This window comes from Corvus moneduloides, chromosome 2 (genome assembly GCF_009650955.1).
Source record: "Corvus moneduloides isolate bCorMon1 chromosome 2, bCorMon1.pri, whole genome shotgun sequence".
Lineage (NCBI taxonomy): Eukaryota > Metazoa > Chordata > Aves > Passeriformes > Corvidae > Corvus > Corvus moneduloides.
Genome location: NC_045477.1, coordinates 71,250,528 through 71,273,142, shown reverse-complemented (window position 1 = coordinate 71,273,142; position 22,615 = coordinate 71,250,528). Strand labels below are relative to the sequence as shown.

At 44.1% G+C, this 22,615-nt stretch overlaps 1 protein-coding gene across 1 annotated transcript in view; it reads left to right on the top strand.

The window, feature by feature from the left end:
- Nucleotides 1–409: 409 nt before the first annotated feature.
- Nucleotides 410–22,615, top strand: part of MYCBP2 (MYC binding protein 2) — a 382,709-nt gene continuing 360,503 nt past the window's right edge. Inside the window, 1 exon segment of the mRNA XM_032099995.1 lies at nt 410–1,125. Within this exon segment, the coding sequence (XP_031955886.1) occupies nt 854–1,125 (272 nt within the window). The 5' untranslated portion in view covers nt 410–853.

Below are 22,615 nucleotides of genomic sequence, written 5' to 3'. Positions count from 1 at the left end.
GAATGGACTTCCAGGGGGGTGGTGGAGTCACGGTCGCTGGAGGTGTGTAAGGAAAGACTGGACGAGGTACTTAGTGCCATCGTGTAGTGACAAGGTGATGGCTCGGACATAGGTTGGACTCGACGATGTCTAACGTCTTTTCCAACCTAACTGATCCGGTGACACAGTCTCAACAGGGAGAAGGAGAAGCTCCCTGCGAATACCCGCCTTCTGGGCCCGCGAAGCCCGACTCCACTCGGGCGTGACCCCGGGGTGGGAGGCTGTCCCCTCGGCCACCGCGGAGCCGAGCCGCGCTCCCAGCGGCGCGCAGCAGGTGCTCCCGCCCGCCTATCCCGGATTTCCCGGGGGCCGCGCTGGGCGGGCGGGGCGGCGCATGCGCCCGGCGGCCGCGCTGCCCGCGGGAGGGAGGCGGGGCCGGGGCGGCCGTGCGGGGAGAGGGCGGTGGCAGCGCCGAGCACAAACTCCGGAGGGGAAGCGGCACCGCCGGCCTCCGCCCCCTGCCCCCACACACACACCCTGTAGCGGGAAGGGGGAAGCGAGCGGCCTGCCCCCCCCGTCCCCTCCCCCGTCCCGGCGGTGCACGGTCCTTCCCGGGACTCGGCGGCGGCGGGCGCTGCGCCCGGGGCGGAAGGCGAGCGGCGGGCAGCTGGGGCCTGGAGCCGCCGCTGGAGGAGGGGAAGAGCGGGGTGTTCCCGCAGCGCGGGTGGATGCGCAGCTTGAAGGGCGGCTCCTGCGGCGGCTCCTGCGGCCTCGCCATGGCCGGGCCCCGACGGTGAAGGCAGCGGGAGCCGCCTGTGTCCGCGCCGCGCCAGGAGGCGGCGCCGCCGCAAGCAGGGGGCGGGCGGGGAGGGGGATGAGCAGCGCTGCAGCCGCCGCCGCCTCTGCGGGAGCCGCTGCCGCCTGCACTGGGGCCGAACGCGGCTACTCCTTCTTCTCCGGCGGCGCCGCTCCGGCCATGGGGCCCGAGGAGGGCTCGGCCGGCGGGCTGGGAGCCCTGCCCGCCCCGCCGCTGGGCTGCCGGAGCCGCTACCAGCTGCTGCTCTCTGGGAAGGCCCTGGCCGACAGATACCGGAGGATTTACACGGCGGCGCTGAGCGACCGTGAGCTGGGGAGCCACCCGGGCAGGTAACGCGCGCCGCGCTCCCTCCCGGGCCAGACGCACAGCCCCCGCCACCCCTCCCATCGCCGGCAGGGAGCGGCCCGGCGCGTGCACCTTCCTCCCTCCCGGCAGCCGCCCTCCTCATCCTCTTCCCCGCCCCCGTGCCGGGCAGCGCCGGTGTCCCTGCTGCCATGTGGCCGCCGCCGCCGCGCCCTGGGGGACGGACGGAGGGAAGGGGCGGTGATGTAACCCGGCGGCTGCCCAGGTGCCGCCCGGGCCCCGCCGCTCGCTTGGCCGGCGATACCGCGCAGATGGCGCTGCCGCCCCCTCTCCCAGGGCCCTCCGGGGGAGTTACCTGTGCCCGCCCCAGTGTGCGGCCCACCTCCCCCGGGGGGATGGAGAGTGCCCATGCTGAGCCCCCCGGCAGACTTCGCTCCGGCCAGGCTTGCTGGAACGGGCTGAACCCCGTGGTATCTCCCGAGCCAGGCTGCGCAGGGCACTCGCGGATCCCACTGGCGGCGTTACCCGAGAGAGGGACCTCGGCGCTTTTTCCATGTGCTGGGGCTGCCTTTAGCTGCCCTGCCTTATTTTTCCTCCTCCTCTTTAGGTCATCTTTCCCCTTTGCCATCGCCGTGTAGGCGGCCTCCGTATCTGGAGGGGGGCAGCGCCTTCCCGGGGGAGCCGGGGGATTGTGGGGTGCGGTGTGGCCCCACCTGGTTCCCGAGCCCCCCTCCCGCGGCGGATGGTGCCACTCAGGGCTCTCATTCCCGGCCCTGCCAGCCGGCTCTGGGGCCGCAGCAGGGTGCCTGTTGCTCCTCTGGCCGGGAATGCCGCCCTGCCCTGCTCCCGGGCGAGGTAGGGGCTGCGGGCTGTAGCGGTGCGGGCCGCGGGGGACGAGAGGGGAGGCCACCCTTGCCCGCAGCCCCCGGCCCGGCCCGGGCGCACCTTCCCGGCCCTGCAGGCCCTGGCGGGGCGGCCCGTCTCCCTGTGCGGGGGGCTCCCCCGTGGTGCCCGGGCGCTCCCCATTGTTTCCCTCCGGAGGTCGCTGAGAATGTGGATGACACGAAACCGGCACCTTCCTGTGTTCTCAGCTTTTGCTGCTCTTCAGGCTGTGATGTGGGTGGTCGGATCGTATGGAGAGCTTTGAGTCACCGTTGTTTTAAGTTTGCAAACGGTTGTAAAGCACGAGGAGGTTGCTTGCTTGGCTTCTTCAGGTTTTTGTTAGTCGGACTTGACAGCAGGGCTTACCCCCCACCACCCCTCGCCCCAAAAAGCTGTGTCTAGGAGTGAAATTAACAAGAAACATAACTTCCCCGATTTGCTTATGGTAACTGCTGGAAACGTGGACTGATAACATGGGTATTTGACATCTTTGCAACTACCGACTTCTTTTCAGAGTGTATGATAGGGAAACTATAATTCTTTTCCCCCTGTAGACCTGCAAATGTTTTCTTACTCCACGTATTCCTTAGTCCAGTGCTTATATCTTTTCCATTAAATCTTCTCTTCCTGCTTTTGAGCTTTGTATCATTTAATCCCAGGATTGCAAGTGCTAAGTGTAAGGATACTGCTAAATGCAAGGAAATCAGCTGTGCAATTGCTCCTCGGTGCTCAGATACCTATGTGAATTTTGCCCTAAGGGGTCTGTATTTTTTAAAGCTGTAGTTCTGAATTAGTCCCGTCTTCCGTGTCTTTTGGTTTCGGGATGATTCAACTGCTATCCCTTGTACTTAAAATTGTAGAAAATACTAGCTTTAGGTGGGTGTAAGTGTTAATGCTTCTTTTAATTTATGTTTTTGAGGTCAAGTCAAAGAAGACTCTTTGTACAGAGCAAACAGGTTATATTAAGCTTTGGCAAGTAAATGACAGTTAGTTAATACTGGTGAATACAGCCAGTGTGTATTTGACTTCTGAGAGGGGAAATATTTAATAATTATCTAGTTTCCTGCTATCACTACCCCCACTATCTTATGTGGCAGACTGATGGCAGCCAAGATACTGCTTTGATCTCCACCCTTTCTCCATATTGGTGTCAAAATACTGCAATTTGAAAACTTCAGCCACCTGGTAGACTCAAACAGCAATGGTCAAAAATGCTTTCTTACAAAAATAATAAAAATTCCAAATATTTTTAAAAGAGATGCTTTAAATGTAACTGTGGCTGCATCTAGTTGGTATGGTAGAAAACAGTGCCAGATAAATTAATTGGAGACAGAAGTCTTAATTTTTATATATATATGGGAAATCTGAAGCCTCTTAATCAGTAAGATTGTCAGTAAGAGTGTGACTAGAAAAATGTCTTGAAGTAGCTGAAAAAAAGCTAAACAAATTGGCTTATCAACAGTAATAAAATTCTTCCTGTGTTCCAAGAAGACTAATGTGAAGAATGATAGTGCAACCTATTTGCAATATGTTGATGTGGAATTTTTACTCCAACTCTGCAAAATTATACTCTGCACTTCATGGGCCATGACCAATGCCTGTCTCAGTAAGTGTTTCTATTCCAAGCCTAACTTTAATGTTTATGAAGAACTGGCAAGCAGTATGAAAATGCTTGTGTGTAGAGAAGGAAATCAAACATTGTGGAGATTATCTGAAAGTCACAAGATTAGTATCACATTTGCAAGGTGTTTGTGCTGGCTGTCATCTGAAGGGATGAGTATCACGTGTTGAGTAGGATGCAGTAATTGGCTTTGAAACAGAACCAGCAGTGCTCTGCATTTCCTCATGTGATACGGGCTGCGGTGTCATGAACACTGGTCTCCACAGGAGATGGGTCAGTCGGTGTGCTTGCTTCCCCTGCCATGCTGACATAGTACTTATACAGTGTCTTGCAGTAACAGATTAGAGACTCACTCTGGGTTAAAATTAACTTGGCAAAACTGGTTTGTTGTAATCCAGACTAATTCCCCGATCTGGCTCACCTTGTGACTGCGCTTGTGACAGCGTAAGGTGAAGGGTTGCACAAAGACTTTTGTGTACAGAGAGGTGGGAGCAAAGAAACTTGGTTTTGTCACTCGTGCCAGCCTAATAATTTTATGAAAGGAAACAGAAAAAAGTATCTAATTCTGCAGTTTAACATGCAGTTATCTTTGTGCAGATAACATTGTTAAGGATCTGGTACAGTACTACCTGCAGTAGGAAATTTAGTTGTCAGTTCAAGATTGGTTTGGAAGAAAAATCTACTCTGACCGTGCCTCAGTTTCCACTCTCTGCTTTGTGGCCACTGAAATATTTGAAAATAACTGCATAATGTCTAGTGTGGCCGTTAAAGTCTGTAAAACACTAGTAGGAAGTAAGGGCCTCTTCAGAGGGCAAGTAAAAATCCATGTTAGACTGTTGTCTTGTATACTGGGTTCTGGGTGGACAAAACTGCAAGTATGTACTGGTTTTAGTGCCGTATCAAAGCTCTCTATTTGCAAAGTAAGGTCTTTCTATTTTCACATTTTTGCTGTCTTAAAATACGCTCTTTTTTTTCTGTAGTATAACTTAATCCTGACAAAAATCCCTATCCATCTGAATTGCTGCTTTTATTGCTTGTGCATCTTGGGGGGTTGCCCTGAACTGCCAGTCCCTTTACTATTTTCTCACCTATTTATGCACTACCAGAATTACCAGTTAGGCTCAGTCTGTTCTTTGAGACTTTTTGTCAAATATGGATAGCTATATAAATTTGTAATGGCTTTAATGTGTGGCCTGTTTTGTAATGGAAGTGTTCACTGCATAATTTGGACTAACTTGAAATTGTTATATTACAGTGGCAATGTACTCTAAAATGACAGTAAGTTCATATTCACGCCAAAATGACCATTACTTTGTTGCTAAAGTTGCCTCTCCACTTAGATCCTTCAAAGAAAAAAAGCTTCTGTTTGTGTTGTGGACTCTAATGTTGTGAAGTGGCATGACTGAGGCCAGGAAAATGTCAGTGATGACTGGAATGTAAGATTTCTTGTATTAACCAGAAATTAGATGTCTGTTTTTTGTAGCTATTTTGGCTGAAGAAGAGCCAGAAAACTTTATTTCATGTTGATTGTTTCTATTGGATGATTACAGCAAATTTTGAAAGTAGGCCACTCGTTCACACTTGTAATTGTAAATGATACATCCTCTGGACATTAAGTTAGTCTTTAGGCTTTTCAAAACTGATGGACTCTTCTGTTATACGCTTACTTATGCTCAGTAATGCAGTGCTTATTTGGATGTTTCAAGTATATATACTTGAAAATTAGTGGAGAAATGCTACTGTCTTGCCAGGTTTTAAAGATTTTGTGAAAACTATTTTTAAGTAAATTTAGGTATATGAGATTTGTGTTAATTTGATTGTTGGTACACCAGAAAGCCTTAATTTCTTCAGATCTAAAGCCTTTACAGAAGCTTTTTTGGTTTGGAACTTGTTGCTCTTTTAATATGGAATAATAATTGCAAAGAGTAAGGAAGCATTTATTTAGTTGAAAAAATAAAGGTTAGGTATATAAAGACTAGCAAAATGACAGTGGTGTTACATGACCTACTACATTTGCCTGCTTATTCCTGTGCAAAGGTTTGCTCCGTAAGTCCTTTCCAGCTGAAATATTCTAGTCTAGTCTAGTTTATGTTCTATGTTTTTCAGTTCTTAGATTTTCTAAATGTAATTTTACAAAACAAAGTTCAAGTCTTGTGCAAACTTAAGACTTTATGTAATTGGAAAATAGATGTGCTGTTGAGTCTTAGATTAAGCTGTGCACTAGAAGAGCTGATGAGAATTGCTGTCTGCTGTATGCTTTTTAGCTGCAGTGTAGCAATGTTTTAATACTGTATTGCTCTATTGGTTAATGGGGATTAGCAAATGACTGAAATTGTGTATTTTTACTTCTTTACCTTTTATTCTGTTAAGGAAAACAGTTTTATCTAGTAGTTCTTTTAAAAACATCTAGTAGTCTAACAGGGTTGTATTTGTTCAGTGTTGGTGTAGAAAACATAACAGAAGCTGAAAAGACCCCAGTAATGTTATGTTGAGAGGCTTAAGATGTGCAGTTTATTTGTATATGGCTATAAAAAATTATTATACAAGTAATGTGAAAAATTAAAACACGAATCCATGATTTGTGGTGGGTTTTTTGGATGTTGTATTTTTTAGTTTCAACTGAGAGGGCATGCTAGTTAAAGTTTCGGTTTGTTACACAATCTGCTCTGGCACTGATGGTCTGTTGGTGGCAAGTTTAGGCATTTAAATTGCTGGAGCAATTTAGTAAGTTACCATGCCTTACTGCTAGCCATGTTATATGTAATAAATGTGTTTCCTGCATACTAAAAAACTTGATGTTGAATTTGTATTTCTGCTGTGTTAACTATCAGCTGTCAGAGTTTAGTTTTGGTTTTCTTCCCATATTATGATCTTCCTCCTGGCCAAAATATTTTGAAGGTTTTTTTTTTTTTTTTTAGTAAATACTCCTGCTGACATACGACTGTATATGTTTTGCCAAACCCATGATTTAAAGACTGTTTGTCTTTATAGAAAGCACGTGTGATGTATCAATAACACAGGTTTTTGTACTTTATGCAAACTGTTTTCCTAATCCTTAGTTTACTTTGAAAACTTAGTCCGTTGCAGCATTACTTGAACACATGGTTACAATTTTTGTCTTCTTTCTTACCTTGCTTGCCATAAACACTGCTTTGTGCTGAGGTGCTGACTGGAATATTACTCCTATAATTAACTGAAGTTTTATATTGTAAGTACCTTTTGGAGCTGATCTATTCCAGTGATCTCTCACAGCCAATTCCTACCCTTGCGCCTCTCCAAAGGATGAGTACTAGAAATTCGCACAGGAGAATAGGTTCCTTGTGCTGTAAGTGACTGCATTAAGGCATGTGGTTTCTATACTTTAAGATTTAGTGATTCATGTGTTTCAAAGCATATTAATGTGCTTTATATGATTTTTTCTTAGTATATTGTAGTACATAGCATGTTATAGCTCATTCCCTTTCTTCAGACTGATGAATGTGTTGATGAAGTTAATTAGATGAACTTAAACTGAATGAGAGTTCTTTCTTTGCATCTCGTATAACTGTGACTACTTTGACCTGAGAAAACTGGGTTTTTGTTATTAGTTTAATAAATTAAATTTATGCCAGTTGTACACATTATAAAAGAATCAAAAACTGAATTTCCTTGTCCCCACATGAAACTGGAGATGTGTGGTTAGATTAGTGCTGTTCCTTATTTTCATTTTCTTCCGTTAACTTTCTTAGACTTGTGTTCCCAAGCATTATTGTCACAAGTAATGGGTTTTGAACTCTTGGAAAAATGCTTTATAGATTGGGTGTTGTGGTTTAACCTCAATGGGCAGGTGAGCACTACATGGCTCCTTAATTATTTCCCCCTTTAGTGGGACGGGGGATAGTTGGAGGGATAAAAGTTTGAAAACTCACGTGTTGAGGTAAAGACAGTTAAGTAGGCAAAGCAAAAGCTGTGTTCACAAGCAAAGTAAAGCAAGGAAATAATTCATTACTCACCATCAGCAGGCTGATGTTCAGCCATCTCCAGGAAAGCAGAGCTTCATCATTTGTGGTGACTTGGGAATACAAACACTGTAACTCTGAATGTATTGTCCCCCCCACTTCTTCCTCCCTGCTTTATATACTGAGCATGATGTCATATGGTAGGGAAGATCCCTTTGGTCAGTTGGATTCAGCTGTCCCAGTTATATCCCCTCCCAACTTCTTGCACCCCCATCTTACTTGCTGGCAGGGCAGTCTGAGAAACTGGAAAGGCGTTGGCCCTGTCTTAGTGTTACTCAGCAACAGATAAAGCACAGGTGTGCTATGAACAGTTTCCATCACAAATCCAAAATATACAAGCAGGGTACAAGGTGTTTGGAAGAAAATTAACTTTACTGTAGCCAAAGCCAGATAAGGTTAAAAAATAGAAGTCTGTTGTTTGTAGTTTAAATTTATAGATGCCATGGTATTTAGATTATTTTGGCCATGATCTCTGTCAGTCTCGAAAAGTATCTAGCTAAGCGTTTTAACCTCAATGGGGTTAAAACTAAAGTCTTCCTCTTACTTCTCCACTGTGCTCCTTGTTGCAGTTGGTAACATCACTCATCTTTTCTATTGCTCAGCCTTTAAGCCAGCAACTGTGTCTATACAGATCTGCAGCAAGTCATTTGCGTTACACTGAGATGAGCTTGTTGTTAAATAAATACCTTATTCTATTTTTGTGATTTCATCCCCTTCTTTATTTTGTTTCGCCATGTTACGTGTAGTCACTTACGACTTTCCTATCTGATTTGGCCTTGCTTTTCTCTCCCACTAGCCAGTGCATAATTCTTTCCAACAGATGTGCTCATATGTCTTCATTATGCTTGTATGTTTTCACAGTAGTCATGTCTCTATTCCATTTCTCTTCAAACCAATCAATTCTCTATCCCATTTTATTTCTAGAATATACTTTTATACAGGGTAGACCATTTACAGTTGTAAACTGGTGAGTTTTCAGTTGTTTTCACTTGGTGGTTGTGTCTTCTGCTATTTGTTGCAGACTAAGTTAGAATTTCTTTGGTTTGCTTTTGATGGTAATAACTTTAATGATGTTACACTGTCATTAACCACTGGTAATGTGCTTGTTCATGATAAGTACAGATTTTCCTTGACTTCATGGAGGATATTTTCTAAATTAAAGTTCTGCTGATATGATTTTGTGTAAGATAGCTTTGTATACACTTTGATTTTGGTGGTTGTGTTTAGATAGGAGAGTGGTCAAAGGTGCAGACCTTGTCATCTTTGCTGTGGTTGAATGACTTTCCTAATGTAAAAAAAAAAAAAAGCCCTAGAAATGTTTAAGGATAAATACTTCTGCATTGAAAAACTTGAGGAAAAAGAATTTCCTTGCATGTGTTCTTGCAGATCTAATTTCATAGATAGTATTGAAGTGAATAATGAAAAATCAGATAATTGCAGAAAAGGAAGTCCAACTGTCAGTGGTTGCACTGAGAGACATTCTCTTTGTGTGGAGAACACTTTGTAGGGGTGCTTTCTTTTAAGTTACTTTTCTTTATTTGAGACAGATTTCATTTTCTGTCTCAGAAAGCTTTTCAGTTACAAAAGGGATCAGATACTGTTTTGCACTTTTGTCATGGTTAAATGAAAATCAGATCCATTTTACTTGTGCAGTTGGGTTTTAATTTCATATTTAGAACCTGTAGTATTTGTGTTTCTGTCTGTATTGGAGAGGCCTTACGGTATTCCAGAAGCTGGAATAATTCCTTTCTTAAAACTCCAGAATTTTGGCTTTCAGAAAAATGGTAGCTGTTAAGAAAGTTATTGTCACAGTGAAATAGTCCTCAGTTATGAAATTAAAGTAGTGATTAAAAAGGTGCGCAATTTCAACTCACCAACAAAAGCACAAAAAAATTCCAACTGGAAAATCAGTTAGTAAGGTGGCCTTTTTCTTCTGGTTTGAGTTTTTTTTAACCTTTTCAGATGCCTTAGACCTGTCCCACTAGTCTGCCTATGTTTTCCTCTAAGCTTGTGGTAATGGGATTGCAGCTGATGTTCCTTACCCCGATTTACGGATTTAAGGGATGGGATTTTGATGATTTTTCCATTTGTAGATATACTGCTTAAGCCCTGACTTTCCTTTTATTATTGGCATGGATGAAAATTCACGTCAGAATGCTTGATTAATTATTTAAAGAAGATAGTGTGTAAGCTGGTAATGACTTGGAGAGCATACACATAGCTCTTTGAATGACCGTTGACTTATTGCCCATTTCACTAAAAATGTTAAATTTTAGGCTTACTGAATAAAAATACCAATAATTTTAAATATTTGAGTAATCTGAGATAATAATGTCAGCAATCAAAAAATACTAAACTTCTATTGTTTGGGGAAAATATTAGTTGTGTTCTCAGTGTTGTTTTGAGGTCCACTTAGCAAGCTGAGCAGTTTCCCACTCTAATGATTCTCACAGCTTAATTCCTTAAAAATATATAGCCCTTGGTGAAAAATAACTGTAGGCAATCTACAGATACTTTCCAGGCTGGAAGAGCAATGGACGTACTGTACCTCGAGTAAGGCTTTTGACACTGCCTCCCACAGCAGGCTGACAAAGGATGGGTTACGTAAGTGGACAGTCAAGTAGCGTGAGAACTGGCTGAATGATCAGGCCTAGAGGTTTATGATCAGTGACACAAAGTCCAGCTGGGGTCAAGTCATCAGTCATGTACCCTAGAAGCTGATACTGGGGAAAATACTGTGTAGCATCTTCATTAATGGCCTGAATGCTGGGACAGTGTACCCCTGGCAAGTTCACAGATGGTACAAAACACAGAGAGGAGTTGCTCATATACCACATGGTTCTGTTTGCATTCAGAGGGTTTCAGCCAGGCTGGAGATTTGGGCTGAATGGAATTCTAAAGTGTAACACAGGGAATTGCAGAAGCCTGCATCAGGGATGAAGTAGCACTGGGGGGGTGACCAGCTGGGAGACAGCTGTGCAGAGAAGTAGCTTGGTGTACTGGTGGGCAACAATGCGTGTGCCAGTAATGCACTGCCATGGCAAAGGCGGCAGACAGCCTCCTGGGCTGCGTTAGGAGGACTGCTGCCAGCTGCGTGAAGGAGGTGCTCTCTGCTCAGCACTGGGGAGGCTGCATCTGGAATGTCAAGTTCTGAACTTCCCAGCAGAGGAAAGAGATACTGCAGAGAGTTAAGTGCAGGGTCATGTCGGTGATTGAGGATCTGGAGCTTTCCTTCAGTAAGGAAAGGCCGAGAGGGCTGGGACTATTAGCCTGGAGAAGAGAAGGTTCAGGAGCGATTTTGTTAATGCAGTGAGGGAATAAAGAAGAAAGAGCCAGATGCTTCTCAATATTGCCCCCCACCCTGACATGGCACTAATTTGGCACAATTAAAAATTATGACATTCCAGTGCATTCCAAGAAAGCAATTCTTCACTGTGGGAAAGGTCAGGCATTGGCAGGTGTTGTCCAGAGAGGTTTAAGATCTGCTTGGAGGTACTAAAAATGCAACTGCACATGGTAGTGGGCAACCTACTGTCTCTGACACTGCTTGAGCAGGAAGTTTGATAGAATCAGACATAGAATCACAAAACGGTTGAGGTTGGACGTGACCTCTGAAGTTCATCTGGTCCATCTCCCTGCTCCAACAGGGCCACCTAGAGCCAGTTGGCCAGGACTGTGTCCAGATGGCTTTAAATGACAGCAAGGATGGAGAGACTCCACAGCCTTAGTGGTAACCTGTGCCAGTGCTCAGTCAGCCTCACAGTAAAAAAAAGTGTTACCTTAACAGGGCCCTTGTCACCTGAATGCTGTGATTTTATACTTCTTAGGAAAATAGACCAGAAAGAGAAAGGATCTATATGAAGTTTATTTGTCCTCTGAGAAGATGTGTCACAGGGAACAAAAACAGTGCTGAACAATCAGATGTTCCAGCAGAGCTGTGTTGTAAGATGGTGGTTGTTGTGTTACTAGAAACAGAGCCATTAAATAGTTTAGGTTGGAAAAGAGATCACTGGGTTCCACTGTTAACCCAGCACTTCCAAGTCCACCACTAAACCATGTCCCTGAGTGTCACATCTACACACCTTTTAAATACTTCTGGGGGTGGTGATTCCACCACTCACTGGGCAGTGTGTTCCAGTTCTTGAAAACCCTTATGCTGCATGATTTTCCCCTAATATCCAATGTAAACCTTCCCTGGTCCAGCTTGAGGCCATTTCCTCTTGTGCTATTGCTGGCTCCTTGAGAAAAGAGACTGACCTCCGTCTGGCTACAACCTTCTTTCAGAGAGTTGTAGGGAGGAATGAGGTCCCCCTGAGCCCCCTTTTCTCTGGGCTAAACAACCCTGGCTACCTCAGCCATTCCTCATGAGACTTGTTTGCCAGACAGTTCACCAGCTTTGCTGCCTTTTTCCGGGCACACTCCAGCACCTCAATGTTTTTTTTTCTTGGAGTGAGGAGTCCAAAACTGAATGCAGGATTCAAGGTGTGGCCTCACCAGTGCTGAGTACAGGGGGTGATCACTGCCCTGGCCCTGCTGGCCACACTGTTTCTGATACAGCCCAGGATGTCATTGGCCTTCTTGGCCACCTGGGCACTGTGCTGGCTCATGTTCAGCCACGGTCAACTAGCACCCCCAACTTTTCTGATGGGCAGCCTATAGTCCCGCAAGTGGTTGTTGTGACCCAAGTGCAGGACCTGGTATTTGGCATTGTTGAACCTCACATACTTGGCCTCAGCCCAGCAAGGAGTATGCCCTCCCAAGCCATGAGCCACCAGTTTCTCCGAGAAAGTGTTGTGGGAAACAGTGTCTAAAGGCTTTTTTAAAAGCCAGGTAGACAACATCCACAGCCTTTCCCTCATCCACTAAGTGGGACACCTCGTCACAGAAGGAGATCAGGTTGGTCAAGCAGGACCAACTTTTGATAAACCCATGTTGGCAGCCCTTGGTCACCTGGTTGTCCTCTATATGCCATGTGATGGTACTCAGGATGATCTGCTCCATGACCTTCCCTAGCACTGAGGTCAGGCTCACAGGGCTGTAGTTCCCTGAATTCTCCTTCCAGCCTTCTTTGTAGTTGGATGGCACATTCACTGACTTTCAGTCAAGTGGAACTGCCCTGGTGTAGCGGGTTGAGTTCGAAACCGGGCAGAAACACCAATTAAATGTAGTGGTTTTGGTTCAAAATATTCATTACTTACTTATTTTCCTTCTGTGAGATAAGAATTAGGAGAAAAGCAAAGCAGGCACAAACCTTAAACAGTTGCAGTACAATGAAAGAGCTTTATTACTAATAGAATTAAAAGTAAAGACAAAATAACAAAATTAAAGTAAATTCCCCCCCCCCCCTTCCAGCACTTCTCTCCTTTTACCCAGCTCACACAAGGGATAACAGAACATGGGATGTTAGTCAGTGTTGCAGTTCTTGAAAAGTCCTCTCTCTTATGCTTAAGGAAAAAGGGTTTTCCTTCAGTTGCACGTGGTTCCCCAACTGCCACCAACAGCAGACCCACCCGGAAACAAACAGTCTGCTGTGTGTAGAACATCTCTCCCATGAAAAATCTCACAGTTCCTTCACACTACAAAACATGGGCCATCACATAGGGTTATTCATCTGTTTAAGGATAAATTATTTTGGCCTGCACACAGAGGCTTTTCTTCGCCACAAGTCTCTTAACAGCCTCTTACTACTTCTATATAGCCTGGCATAGGCACTCTTCACAAACTTCACAGGCACACGAGGATACTCCATCCCCCCATGTTCTTCAAATGGATTAAAGAGACAAACAGTTTGTGGTATTACAGTTTCTTACCACGGCATGCAAGAAGGTTTTTTTTAAGCTGTGCGCGAGAATCGTGGCACCGCCCTCTTTTCTCCTGTCGCCATTTCCAGCTCCGTCCCACAGGACTCACTTCTCTTTCTCTCTGACTCTGAAGCCGCCATGTAGAAGGGTGTTCTTGTTCAGGCTTTACGGTGGGGAAAGCCTCGCTCCCTCTGTGCTGCTGGCTGCACGGTGTCCTCTTCAGTTCAGCACGGAGTGTGCTGGCTGCAGGCAGGAGGCTCCGCCGGCTCCCGCTGGCTCCGCCGGCTCCGCATGGAGAGGAGAGGGACCCGCCTGTCCCCAGAAGCCGCGCTGGATGGGTTTAGCTGTGGCAGTCCATGGCTGGTTTTAGCTGCCTGCGGCTCTGGGACAGTCCCCCCCAGCGACCCAGGGTCCGTGCCGCGGCGCTGGGAAAGGGGGGAAGGGGCAGTGGCCCCGGCCCGGCGGGGCTGGGAGGCTCGGAGCCCCCCCACCTTCCAGCAGGCGAGCTCCGACAAAAAGGGGAAGTCCTGCATTTCTGTGTGGTTTAAATATGTAAATTGTGAGAAGCGTAATTGGTCTTAAAGACTGTCCATCAACTCAGGGTCAACCCAATACACCTGGTTAGGCAGAAGTGCTGGTAAATGATGGAAAGTGGCTTAGTGAGAACGTCTGCCAGCTCCTGCAGTACTCTTTGGTGGATCCCACCCAGCCCCATAGACTTGTGTGTGTCTAAGTGGTGTAGCAAGTCACTGACCATTTCCCCTTGGGTGCTGTGGGCTGACTACCCTGAGAACACAACTGGACTGAGGCAGAGAAGGCATTAAGTACCTCAGCATTTTCCTCATCCATCACAGGATGGAGATTGTCCTTGCCCTTCTTTTTGTTGTAAACATATTTTTAGAAATGTGTATCGGATCTTCATGCTATAGCTTGATATGAGTAAAGGGAATATGAGAGGAACTGAAAAGGTAGCAACAGTTGCTACTGTTAAAGTCTTGCTGGATGGTGTCTAGTGGCAGTTAGTCCCTAGTTTGGGGGTATTCGTGCAGAAATCTTAGCTTTCCTTTTCTGCAACCCGTCTTCCACGTTTTTTTTTTTTTTTTTTTTCTGGGAGAAAATACCATATTCAAACTAGTAATATATCACAACAGGCAAAAATATGGTTTGTGAGCCAACTGTCATGCAACTGAGCTACCTTGGCTGTGATTTTGGCAGCAGCAGTATCTGTTATTTTTCCTATCCTGCCTGCCACTGTGCAAGGTGGAAGGGAAGGTCAAGCAACTGCTTCATGGAGGTATTTTTCATGACGTATTTTACAAAGCAATTGTTCTCTTTTTAGAGATATTCTGAAATCCAGGGATACTAGCCAGTGTTCACAAAAAGCATTTTTTTACTCAGGTGTTCTGTAAATTTTGTTGCCAAATTGCAGTGAAAAGATTTAGTGTATTTATTTCTTCAGAAATCAATGTTCTTGGCTTTTTTCTATCTGTGATTTGTAAAATCTTGGGTCAGTTTGTGATGGAAGTATATAGTATGTACTTGGTGCACGTTTATTTCGTAAATCTCGCCAATACTTAGTTTGTCATTACACTGAGTTTATGTATTTGTATGATACACGTTTGTGTGCCTGGTTTCAGTTTATTTGCATGTATTTTGTTCCCTGTTAACTATTTTATGGCAAGTCCCTTTGGAAACTTGATAGGTATTACTGTAGGTGATATGAAAAATGAAGCATTAAAAAGCTCTTGGAGCTCTTGTTTGTAAGCAGACATTTTGTTTATCAAGACGAGCAGATTGGGGGTTTTGAGTGATACTTTTTTCCTTCTTTATTCTTGCAACCTACTGACACTGTCCCTCCCCATGGTTGAAAGTGTGCTGGATGTTCCAGCAGTAGAAGGAATGATAAACATGTTGGCTACTTAGTTATCAATGGAAGGTGTCTGCAAGGACAGAAAGTTAAGCATGGGAAGCCTTCAGAAAGTTTGGTTGCAGGGTGCTTCAACAACCTCTAAAATGTCATGGAACATTTGCTGCGTCCTCTTGACTCGAACCACTTTGACACTTACTGGTAGATTTGTGTTGGAGTGAGTTAGATGGAGAAGCACAAAAGTCAGGACAGAATTAGGTGTTTGGTGTAGGCTGGACCTAACACTAGAACCATTTTTTGAGCATCTGCCACTTTACAGTTACAGATGCTATGCTAAAGCACGTACCATAAAGTGACACGTTCTGTATGCCAGCTTTATAGAAGGTGTATAGTGTTTTGTTTAGGTGAGTTGTTCACTTTGGTTTACTTGATGGGGCTTTATTGTAAGGCAGTTTCTCATTACAGATGCTTAGAGTTTTTGGCAGCTGAGATAACAGTGCAGAGATCACATTGAGATAGAAGAAATCAAAGGGTGTTTTGTTTGCAAGGACACAGTACATACCTAAATATGGGAGGTGTTGTATGTGGCGGCTCTTTGGAGAAGTAGTTGCTTTCAAAAAATCTATCCCTCCAGTTCATAGAAATAAGGCTGCTGAGCACTGAAGCCTATGTACATGTGGAGAGGTATAAAATACGGAGTATGCATGCAGCAACTTTAATATGTTTTACAGCAAGGTTTGCTGGTTGCATTTTGTCACATGGTACCTCTTCATCTCCTTGTCAACCTGCAGCCTACATGTAGTTTTCTTGATACTCAGTTCTCTGGTCATAAAACCTCTTCTCCGTTTATAGATAAGGCCACTGAAGCTCTGCCTGCTTCCTTTGTTCTGTTTCTTGTCATTGTCAACTTCTTCATGTGAGCCATTGCTTGTATGTTTCAAACTTCTCTTGAACTTCCTCTTTTCTCTGTTTTTCCCCTTGGCCGTATGTTTGCCAGATCCTTCTCAGTTGTTGACAGCAAGTCTGGATGTCCTTTAAAGTCAGATGGTCCCACAGTTTTGAGATCTTTTCAGTTCTTGTGAGCAGGCTTGATAACCCTTTTTTCTTTAGTATTCCCTTTCCTTTATTTTGAAGCCGTTATAGCTGAACTTCTGTAGCAATGAAATTAGTGTGTAGTAAGTTTCTTGCTGGCAAGTGAACTGGTATTTTATCAGCTGTAGTTCTCAGTGTTTGGTATTAAGTTGCCTTGAAGCTGGATTACAAATTTAACAACTGTTTTGGAGCACTTCAGAGGACGGAGTAAATGGCCTGGGACATAAGGAAGCCCAGCAGAAGCTGCAATTTGCTTTAATGTCTCTCCCCAATGGTATTCTTTGTGTGATCAAGTGTCAGATTACCTGCTTACAGAAGAGAAGGAAAAAAACCTCAAAATGCTCATCGTTGTATTACATCAGAAGAGTATCTTCTGGTTTTCTGTACAGCAGGAAAGTCTGATGCAGATCTGATGGGTCTTCTAGATCAGCTCATATATCAGAGCTGTTACTCCATGCTTGGGCCTGCACCAGGAAGCATGCACTCAAGAAGTGAGCCCATGGGCATCTCATAAGGTTATCAAGGCCAAGTGCAAGGTGCTTCACCTGGGTTGGGGCAACCCTCAGTATTAATACAGGCTGGGGGATGAACAGATGGAGCAGCCCCCCACAAAATGGGGGATGCTGATGGAGGGGAGACTGGACATGAGCCAGCAGCAATGTGTGCTCACAGCCTAGAAAGCCAAATGTGTCCTGGGCTGCATCCAAAGCAGTGTGGCCAGCAGGGCGAGGGAGGGGATTCTGCCTCTCTGCTTTCGTGAGATTCCACCTGCAGTGCTGTACCCAGCTCGGGGGTCCCCAGAACAGGAAGGACATGGACCTGTTGGAGCAAATCCAGAGGAGGGCCACCAGGATGATTACAGGGATGGAACACCAGTCCTACAAGGAAAGGCTGAGAAAATTAGGGTTGTTCAACTTGGAAAAGGGAAGGCTTTGGGGTGACCTAATTGAGGCCTATCCAGCATTTTATGATTCTATGATTTTTGAGCAGATGCAAGTGAGAAAAGCAGATGATGCTCCTGTTGTCTCATTGTCTAGATTGTATCCTTCTTCAACTAGAATTTTTAGGTGTGTTGCTTTCAGCCTGACAATTTGGCTGCCTCTGTTCTAGATAGCACAACTGTAAAGTAGATTTAAAACTGCACAGGAGCCCACCCTGGAGAGATTCTGTAGAGTATCTGTTGAGGGGGAAGCCTGTGAGAACAGGTAGTAGCTATTGGATCTGTCCTAGGTCCTGAACTGTATAGTCTCTCACTGACAATTTCAGCACTGGAATTGAGATTGTAGATGAAAAAGTTAATAGAGGATGCAAAACTGTGGAAGATTAGATATACCTAAGATTGTGAATGTTTAGCTTCAGAAAATCCCACTACCAAACCAGTAAGCAAAAATGTAAAACCAACAATGAATAAAAGGTACCTCATGAGAGGCTCTACACATTCTATAGAATTATAAAGTGATTGTGATTCAGAGGCTCTACACATTCTATAGAATTATAAAGTGATTGTGATTCAGAAGTAGCCATGTTATTGGAGTGTTTCAGATTTTTATTCCAAATTGTGAGAGATTCTTTTGTGTAGGAAACCTGAAGTAATTCTTGACCTTTTCTTTGTATTTCAGGTTTGTGGGACTTTTTTTTTTTTTTTTCCCCCCCACTTCCTTTTTTTTTTTTTTTTTTTTTTGGTCTTGTTTTCTGAGAAAGAAGGACCGGTTACTATGAGAGAATAGTGAAATTAGATGTTAGTGATGTAAATGAGTTATGGTTTAGGCTGAAGGAACTGAGACTGCTTAATTGTCAGAAGACTTCTTTATCCTCAGACTTGTAAAAAAATTCAAGCTAGTTATGGAAAAAGATAAAAATAAACTGATTTTTCTGTAATAAAGATATGAAAATAGCATTTAATTGCCATGAAGGCAATTTAGAAAAGACTTCAAAAAGAGTTTTCTAGTAGGATTACATAGGACATGGTGGGAGTGTGATCATGGGCAGTGTTTAATATCTCTCTGGGGAAAGTACTTGTTGAGAATGCAGTGGGATTTGACTAGAATCATAGAATATGCTGCATTGGTAGGGACCCACATAGTGTCCACATCCTGGCCCTGCACGGGACTGTTTCCCAGAGTCACACCATGTGCCTGAAGGCATTGTCCAAACACTCCTTGAACTGTCAGGCTTGGTGCTGTGACCACTTCCCTGGGGAGCCTGTTCAGTGCTCAACCACCCTTTTGGATGAAACACCTTTTCCTGATATCCAACCTATACCTCCCCTGGCTCATCTTCATGCCATTTCCTCGAGTCCTGTCACAAGATAGAAGAGATGTGTACCTGCCCCTCCTTTTCCCCTCATGAGGAAGTTGTAACTGCAGTGAGGTCTCCCCTCAGTCTCCTTCAGGCTGAAGAGACCAAGTGACTTCAGTTGCTCCTCATATGGCTTCCCTTCCAGACCCTTCACTGTCCTTGTGGCCCTCCTTCAGATGCTAACAGCTTAATGTCTTTTTTATATTGTAGTGCCCAAAACTGCCCCCAGCACTCGAGGTGAGGCCGCCCCAGTGCAGAGCAGAGTGGGACAGTCCCCTCCCTTGCCCAGCTGGCGATGCTGTGCCTGATGCACCCCAGGACAAGGTTGGCCCTCCTGACTGCCAGGGCACTGCTGACTCACATTCAGCCTGGCATTGACCAGGACCCTCAGTTCTATGATGGACCAGGAAATGGAAATGCTGACCTTTTGGGGTTCTTTCCAGATACTCTTTTTAGTGATTCTAGGGTACCTTCCATTTGACAAATTATGTTTTAGGTTTCCTGGTGACATGCACAAGCTTTCTTTGAAAAAGTCTTGTTAAAGGTCCTGTACAGTGCCCATGTTGATTCATCTGACAGAGAAGCTCTTGATTGTTGAATGTAAGCCTGTTATTTGTCATGCCCTTCTTAGTGTACCTGTGGGTGTTGGTTATATCCAAGAAAGTGTGGATCAATTCAAGTGACTGGCTTGTCTTAATGCAGGCATATGTTTTAAGTGTGATAAAGTGGTTTTCATCCCTTATTCTCTTGTTAGCTTTGTGTACTGTTGTAGGTTTGATTATGCTAGTTGCCATAGAAGTTGCTCTTATGCCTGATTTTGATGTCTGTTTGCTGATCCAGATGGTGAACAGATGAAAAGCTCAGTATGTCTCTACTTGGAAGCATAATCAGAAGCATGGCATGACACCGGGAGAAATGCAAAACTCGGGATGAGAAAAAAATACAGTCTTTCCACAATGCAGAAGCATGTTTATTGTACAGTCAAATTTTACTTTGTTTTATAAACAAATGGTGAAGATCACAGAATAGTTGAGATTAGAAGGGACTTCTGGAGACTGTCTAGTGCTCAAAGTAGGAAAAACCAGAGCAGGTTGCTCTGAACATTGTCCAGTTGGATTTTCACTATCTTCAAGGAAGGAGAATGTGTAGTCTTTCAGGGCAACCTGTTCCAGTCTTTGACCATTCTTACAGTTCTTAGGTTTAATTGGAACTTCATGTATTTATTTTTTTTTTTCCTCCACCATCTCTTGGCCTGTCACTGGATATTGCTTAGGAGAATGTTTCCATCACCTTTTCTCTCTCCCATCAGGTGGAGATGGAGATATTCACGTGGAGGATATTCCACTCCCTCCCTCCCAAGTTTTCATTTTTCCCTGCTAAACAATGTCTGCTTGCTTGGTTTCTCCTCGTATGACAGATCCTCCAGTTCTTTAAGCATCTCAGTGGCCTTTCTCAGGACTCACTCCAGTAAACAAGTGTCTCTTGTACTGGGGAGCCCAGGGCTGCTGTGGTATTCCAGATACGGTGTTGCAAGTTGTGTGTAGAGCGCGAGTCAGCTCCCTCAGCCTGCTGGCATCAGTGGACTCTTCTGTACCCCTTTCTCTCCAGGCAACTGCTGTATCCCATGGGTTCTTCAAAGCCAATTGATGAACCGGCCAAAGTCTGTTCTTATGAAGTCTAGGGTGGTGATCCTGCTTTTGTCTTGCTCCCTTCTTTCAGGTTCCTGAGCTTCACCTGCACTGTCATTGCATCCGGTAACATGATGATGTGATGAAAGACCCTCAAACTTGATGGTGACTACATGAGTGATAATAGCTTGCTGTTGTGGTGGTCTCCTTGACAATATGAGCTTGGGATTTCACTTCGGGCTGTTCAGAAGCAAATGCTTCCTGCATCTTGTCCAACCAAGTTGATCACAATCACTGGCACCAATAGTTCACCTAATGGAGGAAACAAAAGAATTATTTGATACCACAAACCTGATTGTTTCATTTTCAGTGTTTACTGAGTGGGTGTTGTCTCATAAGCAAATTTCCACAAGCTCTTGAATGCTTAAGCTAACTGTGTTGAGTAAGCACTTACGGAAACAGAGTAACAGAATATATTTGTCATTTGTCTGAACACAGCAATTCTTTGCTAGACCTATCCTGTCAACAGTATATTTCTTCCCAAAGATGTTTAGCCTTTGAACCAGAGCAAGCAAGTTTAGACACATACACTGAGTTAAAGCCACTTGGAAGTCTTAAAAAATTGCACGTTAGCATGTGATTTACTAAATTCACTAATTTTTCAAAGGTGTACTCAAAGATTTAACAGCAGAACAGCTATGTCTAATGCTGTACTAACTACCATGGTCTTTGGTACCATGTTTCAGAAGCGAAGGTTTTAGGTCAGACAGCACTTAAATAACATTTCCGTTTTTCCTATTTTGCCTCAGCAGCAGAGACAGAACAATATTTTTTCCACTCATTAGACACACATTTAGTGTAATGTACAATTTAGAAGAGTTAATGCAGGTGTTAACACATAATGTTAATCCATGTTGAGTAATTCAGGAACAGCATTGAGGGGAGGAACACACACTCAACCTATGAAGCTTCCTTCTCGGATTCAAGGTTATGAATTGCAGTTCAGGACTGTTGGCATCTTGAGGGAGGATGCTCTGTTTGCATTTCCCCATCTCTTTTAGTAGAGTAAGAGCAATAGTGTTGAGACAACTGGACAATGTCCCCCTAATAATGCATCATAGTCCAGTAGCTGATGCTACTTCTGGTTTGAGAAAAAATAAACAAATCATGCCTTTACTTCTCCTACTACAGGTGCCACAAACCTGATTAGAAGTTGCAGTCATGTCATTTAACAGCTGTTTTACCTATTTTAAATTGTCGAGCAACTGGTTATTGCCCACCCTCCCCTTTCACCTCTTTTTTTTTCCTGCCTTTGATTTGATGGGCAATTATTTCATAATCCAGGGTTGAGCATTTTAGGTTTTTTACTTTATTCTCAACAGAATACTGTAAAGGCTGTAATACCACCATTCACTCTTCCTTTATGTCCATTTGCCACAACTGTTTTTTGTCAAGGTGTCTTTATGTTCTGTGCTCGTTTGACTTGCACTTCCTTTGTGGTCCAGTTCAAAACTTGGTCTCCAGTGCTATAATGTCTTGAAGCAGTTTGCAGAAAACCTGCCTGAGATTTGCTGATAATGAGTGTGTGTTTTCTGTGAACTAAATGGTACCAACAGCTGAGTTAGAAGTTGAAGGCTAAATGCCTTGTGCCAGCAGAAGCAGATTGTCAGCATAGAGTATCAAGACCTTCACCAAATGACAGTTAGCAGCAGTTTACAATTGTTAACCAGCAATATAATTAATAATTTAGCTAAAAAATCCAGCTGAGCCATATCAGATCTTGTTAATCTTAAGGCAATAAAAGAGTCGGGCTTGTAATTAACATGTGTGGTTTTCAACAGGAAATTACTCATAATCTGCTTAACATGTTTTCCATGAATATATTTGCTCATGTTTTATACTTTCTTTCTGAATATTAAAACATCTTGGCATTATGGTATATAATAGTAGAACTATGAACAATCATACATATCTTTGTTACATGCAGATACATTGTGAATATATTAGTGCTATGCATAGTAATGGCCGGTTGCTCAGAACTTTTTATAAAATTAGTGTGATGTGTGAAGAGGTATTTTCTAATTCTTAATTAATTGCTTACTTGTTCTGAAGTTTTGTTTGGATATGGAAGAAAGTATACTTCCCAACAAAAACATGGGGATTTCAGTATCCATGAGGTTTTATTTTTAGAAAATATAGGGAGATAATTGTGGATTCTTAATATGGCATTTCTATCCCAAATTTTTCCGTGTAAAATTGTTCAAGCCCAAAACTTGCTGAAGATAAAGACTGCCACAGGGGAGCAGTCAGACTGTGCTGCTACTGTGCT